Raw genomic sequence first — 12,929 nt, 5'->3', positions numbered from 1 at the left:
ATCAATAACAATGCATTTTGCGATAGTCGTTCTTTTTCGTACATTGGCTCCGACAAAAAATTCAGACCTAAGCAGGAAGGTAGTTAAAAAAGAAATCTACAGCAAAGGAGGCTTCGCAAAAATTTAAAGAAATATAGAGGAAGAATAAATGCACAAGTGTGCGTAAAAAGAGCTCTCTAACTCGTTTCTTTCATGAGATATTACAGGTTTTGCATTGGACGTGGAAATTTCGTTTTTAGCTTGAAATGAGGTTTACTTTCGTGCAGTTGGTTACTTGAACGTAGATTTATAATTAATAAATAAAGTTATAAGGCTTTAGTGCACGTGATTGCGCCAATTCACATGCAACTGTCTTTAGTGTGATTACAACTAATTTGGTTCCAATTGTGGAGCTAAATTACATCATGGTTCTCGAATAGTGCGGAAAAGTTCATTAAATCATTGGTAAAGCCTTAGCACAATTCTTTGAAAAGTCATTTTGATATTGCTGAATCCCTACATTTGAAAAGGGAGAAAGTTGTCACATTTTATGGTTAAGTGTAAGGTACATTTACAAATATGAAGGATTCCTGAAATTGGGGCAAGTAGATTTTTGACAATGTATTTTATAATTATGCTGTTTATTTTAGATTAAAAGTGAAATAAAGCTACTTTTCAATGTAGCTATGTAGAATGTTTAATTATGTTTCAAAAAAAAACGCTTTTTAAAGAATGGTTTGTCAATGGTTTGCATTATATCGCCAAAATATAATCCAAATAATTCTTTTAAATTTGTAGTTATGAAATTACACTTCTAAAAACATACCACTCTCCCATTTTAGATTACTAGGCCTATGTTTTCAAATTTTTATATTCTTTTAAATTTAACGTGCACTACAACTACTGTGCAAAGTCAAGCATATGTCTTAAATCTTGGGTATCAAATGCATCTCTGAAATTCATGACAAGTATTTTCCTCTTTGTCTGACAATATGGATATTTATAACATTGACAAACTACAGATTGTTCTTGCTTTTATGCTTACTGTTTATGTGTAGAGAAGGTTTTCTTTTCCAGTCTTTTGATTTAGCTTTGTCCCTGATAAATTGTAGTATTCACAACTAATGCACATTGTTTCAAAGACTGCACATGGAATATGTTCCGTTGTTACTTATTTTAATTGCATTTTTTTAAATTACTGCGAAATTAAGTTTGATACTGATATTTTTTAATTTATGATTAATTCCAATAAAGGAAAGGTAGCTGAACTAATAAATATATGTAAAAACATATGGTGTTGTTGACTTCATTGTTGCAATAGAAAATGTGCTCTAAAAGTCTAACAAATATGTTGCAAATATATTAGGGTACATTCATCATATGGTAGTTGTAGCCTTGTAATTGATTACATCAGAGTTGCTTGATGGATTTTGTCTGTTTGCAGATTGTATTTAGATTAAGCAAAGTTTCAATAATAATGAGCTCATTTTCTTTTTATACGGCGATTGAAGAATTGCTGCAAAAAGAAAAATGACAGTTTTATTTTAAAACAATCTCTATTTATGGCATAATTTGCCAACAACCATGGAGGACGTGAATAGGAATAAACTACAACAAAGTGAACAAAACGCACCGAAGCAAAGCAATGTGGAACCTCATGTTCCACTTCCCACTGGACAAACTATAAGTACTAGTACACCCATTCAGCAAAGTTTACCCAGAAAAGACCATGATCAAACTGAACCACATTCAGGGTAAGCATATTTAAAGTTCAGTGTTCATTCTACTACAATGTTTATTCTTGCTGCATATAGCAAACATGTAAAAGTTTTGAATTAATGAACTGCATTATGTTCTTAACAATGCAAGATGAACCAAGAGCTTCTAAAATTTTTAACAGTTTCTTGAATGTGGAAATATTTGCTTCTAATCGGTGCAGTTTATATTTTTTCTTCCCAGGTCAGCTATGCACCCTGCTCAAATTCCCAATTCAAGTCAACCAAATACTAAGAAGAAAGGTGGATTTATGATTACTAGTGTCAAAGATCAAGTGGATGGAGACGAAAGTGCCGATGATCTTGATGAATCCCATACATCATACTCCGAAATGTCATATTCTCGTACCACTGATGTTGATCGTGATCAGGAGAGTTCTGCATCTGAAGACACACTGAACATCACTGTACAGGATAATGGACAAGCACAAGCATTTGTCAATCAAAGTTCGTCTTTTATACCTGTCCAAAAAGGTGGTCAAAATATTTCATATGACCCATCATCAAGACAACAAGGCAATCAAGCTTTGCCTCAGGTAAGAGTGTCAACTTTTTACCAACTATCGGTACAACAACAATAATTGGTCAGTCATTAAACACTTAAACTTGCTTGTCATTTGTTAAGCATACATCATGATGTTATTCCTTTTGGATATTAGTCAAAATGAATAGCCTTTATGCTGTATCCCTTTACACCAGATATTAAATTCAGACTCTATTAATCTAAGTTTTTTTTAAATTGGGTGCCATTGGCTTAAAAAATTTTCAGACAAGTGATGTTAGCAACAAGAAGACAGTGCCAGGAAGTATGTCAAGTGTCACTGACTTTCCACAAGAATTGTCTTCAGATTCTGCTCATGAGCCTGGCGTGCCAGGACAGGTATCATCATTTGTGTATATGTTTTTGCAGCTACAGTATATCTCCAAGTGGGAGTCAGCTAGCAGTGCCTATGATAAAAACTTAGTTTCTTTGGGCACAGCTACAACTTTTTTGTTTGGTTGTCCAATTATGCTTATGTATATTTAATCAGAAAGTAATGTACAACATATAAACTAAGCCTTGGTTTGTAGCTCCTGATAAGAAAACTATTGAATATAATTATGTATGAGAATTGGTGTTACTTTTTGCTTGGTTGTATTTGTTTTAATTTAAAAATAATTTGCTATGTTGATCTTTACATCACAACAAAAATGGGTAATTTAGTTTTATTGCAGGGTAATGTTCCCGTGGCAACCTCGGCTCATACTGAGCAGCAATCCTTAACCAGTATACCTCAATCAACTAAGCAACCACAACAGCAGGTGCAAATGCAGTCAGCTACTAGCACTAAAACCCAAACTGGAACTTCTAATAGTGGTCCTTCTGCTACGACTGCTGTGCCTACAAGCAATAGCAAATCAACTTCTGTAACTACCACAGCACCTGCTAAAGGTGTTGCGTCGCGAGTTTATAAAGTAGTAAAACGAGAATCATCACAAGCAATAAAGCGAGAACGTTTAAGATGGACTTGCTATGATTATGTCGATGCACAGACACCAAACTTGGGGTTTGTGGCTCACTCTGCCAGTGATTCTAGGTTGAATTTTCATGACCAGTTGCATCACCAACCCCCCAATATTCTTCCAATGTCCGTGTCTTCGACCTCTGTACCATCCAGTTCGAGCGCTTATAACCTTCAGCATTCAGATAGCACATCTTCAGTTCAACGCGATACACTTCCATTTGTCATGGCAACAGGAGCCAATGTGCCGATGCAACATTCAGCTAGTACTTCATCTGTAAATTATGAATTGGATCCTCGAAAATTGCCAAACGTTATCAAAACAGTGAATGAAATTGCTGAAGATGCCATAAAACGACATCTGAATAGTGATGATGGGTAAGTGTTATTTTTAATGCACTCCACAAATTAATGGGTAAGCGTTAAAGATTGATCTTTAGTTAGTTGTTTCTGCACTTTTTAAATAACAATTTGCAATTCGCAGATATATGTAATAGAAATGAATATATCTTAAATTGTAAATGTTGTACAGTACACTGTTCCTATTACTGTCATGTCTTGATTGATTGTAGTACATTGGCAGAAACAGCTCTTTGTTCGTAATACGATTTCCTATCAGAGCATGATGTTTATTCTGATAGCTATTTCCAGTAAGATTATTGAAAGTGTTTGCATGGATAGGAAAATATCGGTATATATATATATTTTAGATAGTTTATTAAAGTTTCCGAAACTGTCTTCAAAGGCTTCTTGTAGATTAAGTGGTGGTTGAGCTTTTAGCCTTGTGTCTAACTGTCCATATGATTTGGCGTAATAAGCTTTACTTAAATCTTTGAAGAAATACTTTATACTCTGCTAGTAATCTTAAAAGTGGTGTTCATTTTTTATGTTAACTAAAATAATTATACATTTGTAACAAACCGTAAATTGTTTTTTTTGTAATGATTTTCACCTTTTGCTTCAAGAAATGACAGGAGTTTTGTGCTACATAGTAAAATTGAATTCCATATATTGTTCCAGAAATAACAACGAGTTAATCAGTAACCAGCCCACAAAGTATGCATAGAGGACACCACAAGTGTAACAGTGCAATGCTTTATTTAACAGCTTCGCAAGTGACTCCACTCCAGAACAAGAACTGCTAAAGAATGTGATGCAATCTTCCACTGATAACGTGGCAATTGGTGAAGGCGATGATGAAAGGTTGGTACAGGCTTTGTGTCTTTTCCTGGGTTTACTGAGTGGCAGATGTGAAACTTTATTAGAACTTTTTTCTATTTAAACTTCGGCCAGTCTTAAACAACATAAAATATATGGTTATTTACGGTGTATGTGCATAGCCTATATTATGTGTAAGTTCTGATTCATTTGTGTGGTGACTGGTGTTTGCTGCCTTTTTCTTCAAGACTTCGAATCAACTTAAGTTTTTGTTGTCTCCTGTTTTCGCTCATAGATCCTTTTCTTCCATTCTCAATGGCCTTTCTCTTTCCTCTCTTCTGTGAGTACTTTTGTCTTTTCTGTTTGAAGTGTTTGTGATCAAGCTTGCCATAACGACGCTACAATAAACTAGTTCATGATACCAAGCCAATATTTTTATGTGAAAGAATATTTTGCGTATGTCCTTTTATGTCTACATGTGCCCATGGGTCATGGTTATTTTTTTGCCTAAGTAAAAGCTTTCAAAATTTACTAGATGTAATTATATTTTATCTTTATGCTGAGTCGTTTCAGTAATGTTGGCATGTTTAATCCACATTAAATCTTAAGTGTGGTCTTGATAAACTATCTGCATCCATAATATTTTCTCTGACGTGTGATTTAAAAATTACTTCAATCATTACCACATTTCTCCCCAAAACACTACCTTTGTTATCTGGTCTTATTAAAGTGATTCCTATCAAAGCAATGTCCTGACTTTGAGTCTGTAGCATTATACTTTCTGCTCTACTACCTCACAAAAGGTATTTTGGGCCATGTGTTTTCAAATGCAGTTCATCAAGTCAGTCCCTTTTGTCAAACTTATTGGAGAAACATATCAAAACTCTGTGTAGTCTATTTTGATAAACGTTTAGTGTTGCTGTGCTTACATAGTTATTTGAACAGGCAGTACATGCATATCCCACTTAAATGAGTTTCTTCCGTGGTAAAAATGTTCTACTTTAGCAAAGCGATAATACAAACTACTGCTTACTACTTTCCAGTTTGTCTCTTATAACCTGCAAGTTTGCTCAAATTCATGTTGAAAGTTTTGAATATACCACCATTGGCCATTTTGTAAAACAAACTTGAGTGCACTGCACATCTACACATTACCCAGATCTATGTTAAAAGCATAGCATGAAAGTAGCTTATACATACTGACATACATGTTAAAAGCCTATGCTAAAAAACTTTATAGCATGTTAATTAAGGCATGATTTTTTTGCAAAATGAATTGATAGTAACTATGTTGTGTAAACCTTTAACAGTGTATAAATGCAAGCATACTAAGGTAAAAATTAAGGAAATGCAATTATCAGTTGCACTTTCCAATATCTAAGCACACATATATAGATTAAATAGCATGTATCGGTAGATGCCAAATCAATGTGATTTTCTACAATCATGCATTAATTATATCAGCCAGTCAGAAGAGACCTATTAACTAGTTCAATATTAGCTGAAAGCCTAAAAGGAAGATGGTGACATTCCTTTTGAAATCTTCCTTTGTTTGTACTTGACCTCTTATAAAATAAGGCTTTGTTGTAATTTAACCCAATAACTTATTTTATGTTTGGCTACTTTGTATTAATGTCTGTTCTGAGTTCTTTAATTTTTTAAAGTCGTTTGACTTTGTTGTAACTTATAAGTAACACTAAAATGCATGGTAATATATAACTATTTTGTCATAAACCATTTTCCTTCATGCTTTTCTTTTCAAACCTGTATTAACAATGACTTTTTTGTCTGTTTACATTTCCATACAGCACATCATCAAGAAACGTACGAATTGACAACAAGATTGAGGCAGCTATGGTATGCTTTTAATTTTATACTTTTTATTTTGATTTTAGTTATGACCTACATCATAATAGTGCACCGTATGCAACGTTTTGCCAAATACATATTAGAATTAATTCTATAATATATGAAAACAAATAAATACTGGAAAATGTTTTTTTATGAATCTTAAATGATACAGTATGTGGGTATCACTCTAGACTTTAGATAGCATTTTTTCTTGTATTTAATTTCAAATAGGATATTGTTCGTGTGAATTCATGTTTGTCTTGACTATCTAGAAAGGTTTGGTCAATGGCATAGTACGCAAAAACTGTTTACTCTCTCTTTGCTTGTGCTAAGTAAAGCTAACCTGAGTTGGATGGTATGATACAAATTTATTTGATTTTTAAGCTTAATTAATGGTATATCTATCGTGAAATCACTGACATTTGCTGCCCAGGAAAAATTTGCTCATTTCACCTTATGCTACCACCACTTCTGATACTGTTAATATAAACAAGGCATACACACAGCCTCGTTGTGTAATGGAAAATTTTATGGCCAATGGCTTAACCCTAGATACAAACTCTCTAAGTTTTGCTATTTTGTTATATTTAGCATTTGTTGAAAAGAACTCATTCAATGTTTACATTATTTAAAAACAAAACCAATTCAAAATATTTTTAACAAACACCAAGAAAACCAGTTTAGAAAACAAGTTAGGCAAGTTGTTAATCTAAAGGTTTAGATGAAACTTGCTTCTACCAATATGTGTATGTGACTAAAATACGGCGAAAAATTTAAGGCATTTCAAAAATCTAAATACAAGACACCAAAACTATTAAATATGGGAGTGGTATTTTATAACTAATACCAAGTTGAAATTACTTCTCACATATATTAATGCCGCATGTGTTTATACAAGCCACTGTCGTAATTCTCCATGCAAGTTATATTGAAGTTGTAACTTATACATTAAGTTTTGCAAGTCTAAATACGATAACAGGAAAAAAAAATTGCTTATAGCTACATCAAAGAGAAAGCTAAAGAAGTATATACAGTACCACTTTATTGAATGCAATGATAGGAATTCTACTGTATACGTGAAGGAAATATTTAATTGCAACTTTTATGTTTGAATGCGGTGTAGCTAAAGCTATCAATGAGTCTTCCTGATTTCTACTAGGATTTGGTGAAAAAACACTTAATGCTGGCAGTCCGTGATGAAGTTGATGAATTAAAAGATAAAATTGTCGAGTTGCAAGATGACATAATGAAAATCAACAAGGAAAATGAAGCTTTGCGAGGTGTTCTTACACCAGAACAATTTGCTGCTGTGCAACCTGTTCTATCCAGACCAGTAAGTCAAAATGAAAAAAAGATGTATGTTAGCATATATATAAAGAATATGGAGTTTGTGTGTTACATGTTTCGTAAAATAACTTATCTACGCCAAGGTTTCTGGCTCATCCACAAATCTGAAATATCATTCCAAGACCTGTTCGTGCCCTCAGTAGGAATAAGTGTAATTGTATGACTAATCACATGATGATAGGAAGTATTACAAACTTCTATCCACAACCCCCTATTAAGTCTGTAGGCCACCCTCTATCTAAGGTTACAATTAGTTTGGAAATTATTTTACAGTAGATGAAATTTCTTTGCTTGCAAGTTGCAAGTTAAATTATCTTGGCCGTCAGTAATATTGGCTACAATTTTGAGACCCACCTCAAATAAATTATGCAGGTTCATTGGTGCATAACATAGTTAGCAGGGCAAACCAATTGCATGTGTTGCTTGGTCTGTATAATCCAGTTAAGTTAACCCACTGGATGCATTTTGTTTCCACATCTAGTTTGGTCAGCTTTTACTGGTTCCCACCTTAGTACCAATGCTCCAATCATCCAGAGTATATAAAAAGAGTTTAAATGCACAGTTATGGCAATTTATTAATTTTTAAAAAACATTTTTAAGACTATTTTCAAAGCTAACCCAAACCTTCAATTTACTTGAAATGATAGAAATCGAATAAAGAATACTATCTTAATATTTGTGATGCTATGTCTGTAGTATTGAGATTTCTCCATTATGGTGTAGGTATATTTATAGTACTTTCTACCACACTAGTTACGGAAAAGATGGCTGACATATTACTCATATCCATTTATGTCTGTCTGGTCAGTGTAAACTTTTTAACTTAGAATTCTACTTGCTTATTGATTAGATATTTTACATTTCTGTGGTCCGTTAAACAGATCTGTGATGGTATGCTTTGTATCTTCAGAGTAAAAATGTTCAGTATCAAAAGCCATCTTCCTCTCAGTCACAAGTTTTTCAACCACAGGTATGACTGTTGTGCATGTGACATGTTCATATCATAAATGCCAGAGCTTGCAGCACTAAAAATGGTAGATATTGTGACATGGCAGTCATGTTATGTTTCTCCATAGCAACCGATTGTTTCAATGCAACCAATACATGACACGTCTATGGGATCACAGCAACAACAGCAGCCGGCAGCCCACCAAGTTTTAAGTCAAAAATCATCCGTCCCGCACGGTAGGTTATACAATTCATGTTTGATATTCATATTTACATTCATCTTTTTTTTATTAAATTCACAACAAATATACTAATTTTAATGGAAGATATGACTTAAAGCCCCGTTTGACTTTTTTATGTTAATTAGCTAATTGTTTTGACTTAGCCACACCACTTGCTCATGGATATCAACCTGGCACTCAACAAAAAAATGCGCAACGAGGTTCAGGAGTGCAGGTGCAGAATCAACCAAAGGCAGCGCCAGTAGCTAACGTATGGCAAAAGCTTTTTCTTGTTTTTACGTTTATAGTATTCATTTTACAAAGTAAATTATGATCACATGGTGAAGTCTTTACATACTGTTAACTTTGCATGTTATAATGCATTTAAAGTAAGATGAAACTTCTAAATTTCTTTGACTTTCTTCAGACATCGTCCATTGCGAAGCAAGCTAGTTCGCAGTTAGCACACGCCCAACAACCTCAGGCAATGGCATCTGCCCAGCAACAAATCATGCAGAAACAAATTCATGCGCAACAACCTGTTGCACAGCAGCCACAACAACAAGGACATGTCACTCGTCAGGTTACTTTCCAGCACCAACAGGGACAACCTCTTCCAGTCTACTCAAATTTGCCACAGCAGGCTCCCCGTACTGCACAACCACAGCACACTTTGCGGCACCAAGCTATCCAGAAAGGTCAAATTCCAGTGCAACAAACCCAAGGTCAAGCTTCTATGCAACAGCCACAGGGACAGATGCCAATACAACAAGGCCAAAGTCAGCCCGGCTTCCAATCTCCACAAGGGGTAATGCAACCAGGAATGCCAGCACTGGTTCAGCAGTCGGCCACGCCCCAATTTTCGCCAGGGCAAGCTGCATACCCGCAACAAAATAACTCATTCTCCCAGCCTTCTCAGATTCCCAATCAAACCATTTACTCAACTCAAACAAACGCACCCCGACAAGCACTGCAAGGTAACCAGCCGAATCTGGCCATACCAAGAAATCAGCAACAACAGCACACCCAGCAAACGCACAGTGGCATAACAAGCCCAACCAGCACTGTACCGTCGGCACATCCACACACTTACGCAACCCACCAGACAGCTGCTGCGTCCCAGACACCGACTTCGGTTCATCCGCAATTTCAAGCTGCTCCCGTCCCTAGCGCAGCCATAGCTAGCGAGCAAAGGCCAGCCGCGCAAACGTAGCAGTAGCCGAGGTCTGCCAGATGTCATTGTTCGATTCTTCGCTTTTTCTACCGTTTCTAGTGGTGCAGTGTCTCGATGGCGTATATGCGATTAACTTTTATCTCTGAAATAGTGTTACTGTTGTTTCATGAACTTCTACTTTTTTCTAATCGTTGCCTAACGGTCTTATTTGAAGTTGTTTGCTCATGGTTTTACTCTGTACATGACCTGTCCACATCCTCGTAGTTTCTTTTCATCCGCCATTTCAGATCGATCCAATGAAACTTCCTGTTGTGAAACGCAAAGGGTTGATAATTTCGCCAAAATTCTATTTCAAAAAGCCATAACTACTGCGTAGTAATCACAAGCCAAACTGTGCTGAGCTGCGGCGGGCAAGATAACATTACTCTTTCTTATTAGCTTAATTATTTCAACAGGGTGTTTGATCTTTAATCACGTCCGTCGTATTCTTTACGTATACCTATACATCTTTTCGCGCCTATTCCAACGAACGCCGCGTCCACTGTCGAAATAACCGCTGTTAATTGATATTTGAACGGGACTGCTGTCATGTGACACCAAATGCAACTAGTCGTAATTTCACTAATTAATCTCTAGTGCTGCTACTTGCCAATATTGTTTACATATTTAGCTTGAGTCAGTGGTTTCATTCTCATTGTTGCTGTTTTTATTTTGCGTTCGCGTTTTTTACTGTCGATTCGGCCGCGCATCAAGGCAATAGAGAAGTTAAGCCACAGTTTTTACATACATACACGCACGCCCGTACGTATGAAACACCACATAATGACGTTTTTAAATACGTGCGTTTCATTTACGGCTCTGAAAGTCGTCTGTTGTAAAAGCTGGGAATAAATTGTCTGGCCCTGCCCCGCAGCGATCGCGACACTTCAATGCTCAAAACTCTTGCCAATGAAATGGGTTTCACGTGAGCAAAACTTTTCCGCAACTCACGGCATCTCTCATTGTTTTGTTAGCTCCTAATTACATAGTTAACGTGAGTTAGCGGTATACGAAAAAACTAGTACGGTACGGTGGCTTTTGAAGCGAACCTGCATGTTTAAAGTTTTTAAAGATACTGTTGACATGACTTTTTTCGTAAGTCGTTTCAAACTGCCAAACAATCTTTTTATCACCAAATTTTTCGAGCACTCGCACGCATGACTTTTATCTATTGTTGCCTTGGAAAGTAGTCTCGGTGAATACTTTTCAAACCAATAACCCTTTTAAAAACCTACAAGACCACTTATGAAACTTAGTTTTTTCTATTATTCTATGACATTATACCCATATCTTAATATATATATGACCATTGTTTTGTTACTTGGTTATCGTGCTTTGCTCCGTTCAAATATTTGGGCTTCATCAATAAAGATAATGTGGGAATTAGCAGTGAAGAAGGAACTTATGCTGTGGATTGATGTTGCGCTCAATTATGTGACGGAGTACAGACAGGTGTGTTCACGACGACTGAAGCTGCGATGCAGTGAAAGTCACCACGGAAATCATTTTTGAGCGAAACCCGAGGAATTATATGTCAGTAATGACAGCGTGGCATCGCGTATAGATATTTATAGTCAAATTATTAAATTACTTGTTTTTGTAGAACTCAATCATTGTTTGGCCTTGAACGAATTTTCTTGCTTTTGTTCTCGTCACGATGTCATTTCTCCTTTGAAATTGAAATAGACCCCCGGATTAGGCGGCACTTAGTAAAAATTACGGTCGACGTACTTTTAACATTAGACGTCAGTGCGTCGCGTAGGTCTCAGCATAGACTAATTAATCATGATTTCTAATGTAAATTATTCATGAAAACGTGTTTCGCAGTTTCGGGAAGTAGTGATACAGACTGCCCTATACACGAAAACTACATCATTTAATATAATGCATCAATCCATTCGCTAGACAAGGAATAATTACCCATAAGCTTTAGCTTCCGTCGATGTAACCTATATTGTAGGTTATGTTAATTTGTCGAATTCGAATAATGATTCAACGTAAAATATCATTAGCCAACAGAAAGAAACCTAAATTACAAACAAACGAAATGAAATAAACAAATTGGATAAAGCTTAACTGTATAGGCCTAATTGCAAACGAAATTTCACCGAATTGGAAAAGTTTAAATGAGAAAGAAAAAACCAACCCACATGAACAAATTAAATCCAAACAAGAAAAGAGTAAACAAAGATCTACACCTTTAAAATAATTATCCAAAAGTAGAAAATACATAAGGAAAGGTATAGCCTTATAGGTTACAGTAGGCTTAAAGAATGAAACGCAGACATAATTTAAAGTGATATGTTCGAATGAAGACAGCAGAATCACTGAGTGGTGTCACCGTGGTCGCCACAGGTTAAACCAGGGCTTCTCAAACTGTGGGTCGCGACCCCGTCAAACATCAACGTTAGTCAAAAATGTGCTACTACAATCGAACGTTTAGCAAATTAGCAATGAAATGCAGAAAGTCCTGGATGTGGTACAAACCAGACCGCAGGCATCAGCCCTCGCGATTTCGTTATCTTCAGCTCGACGCAAAACCTTCCCGAAAGGACATCTTCAATGACAATCGACATCAATGATGACGCAAACCTGCTCCACAAACGACGACCACGTCTACACAGACCTTTGCCAGTCACGTGGTCCACACGAAGTCAACCCAAACTGGGGTTAAAGATTGAACGGGGGTAACCCGTATCGGATGTCTTCTCGATGAAAAGCTTGTGACTTTTGTGTAACTACTGTAACACTATGTATTAGAACTCCGTACAGTATTTTTGATTGGGATAAAGGCGCTACGCAATTTCTTTATTTGCAAGTATAACGTTTTTATGTTTGTAATGATTCGGTAATTTAACGTTTTCAGGCTTCGGTTTTGTTTCGTCTTCTTAGCCCTCATCTGGCGGAGTGATGTGATGTGCATTGCCACCTTCTG

General features: G+C 36.0%; 1 protein-coding gene across 1 annotated transcript; it reads left to right on the top strand.

Annotated features, from left to right (window-relative positions):
• Nucleotides 1-257: 257 nt before the first annotated feature.
• On the top strand, nt 258-11,395 carry LOC143448769 (uncharacterized). Its single transcript, XM_076948630.1, has 11 exons — nt 258-1,733; nt 1,939-2,290; nt 2,524-2,634; nt 2,970-3,634; nt 4,364-4,459; nt 6,223-6,271; nt 7,425-7,598; nt 8,523-8,582; nt 8,689-8,797; nt 8,946-9,052; nt 9,209-11,395. Exons 1-11 carry the CDS (start codon nt 1,564-1,566, stop codon nt 9,992-9,994), a joined length of 2,679 nt encoding a protein of 892 aa, XP_076804745.1. The 5' UTR covers nt 258-1,563; the 3' UTR covers nt 9,995-11,395.
• Nucleotides 11,396-12,929: the final 1,534 nt, after the last annotated feature.

The sequence above is a fragment of the Clavelina lepadiformis genome, chromosome 3 (genome assembly GCF_947623445.1).
Source record: "Clavelina lepadiformis chromosome 3, kaClaLepa1.1, whole genome shotgun sequence".
NCBI classification, from domain to species: domain Eukaryota; kingdom Metazoa; phylum Chordata; class Ascidiacea; order Aplousobranchia; family Clavelinidae; genus Clavelina; species Clavelina lepadiformis.
The sequence above is the reverse complement of the archived record's forward strand: the minus strand, read 5'-3'. Positions and strand labels throughout refer to the sequence as shown.

What these genes read in the sequence shown, in the direction of transcription:
- LOC143448769 (XM_076948630.1), top strand. Translation starts at nt 1,564, where the DNA reads ATGGAGGACGTGAATAGGAATAAACTACAACAAAGTGAACAAAACGCA. An exon ending in AGCCTGGCGTGCCAGGACAG is followed by an intron (nt 2,635 to 2,969) that starts GTATCATCATTT and finishes GTTTTATTGCAG; the next exon opens with GGTAATGTTCCCGTGGCAAC. An exon ending in ACAAGATTGAGGCAGCTATG is followed by an intron (nt 6,272 to 7,424) that starts GTATGCTTTTAA and finishes GATTTCTACTAG; the next exon opens with GATTTGGTGAAAAAACACTT.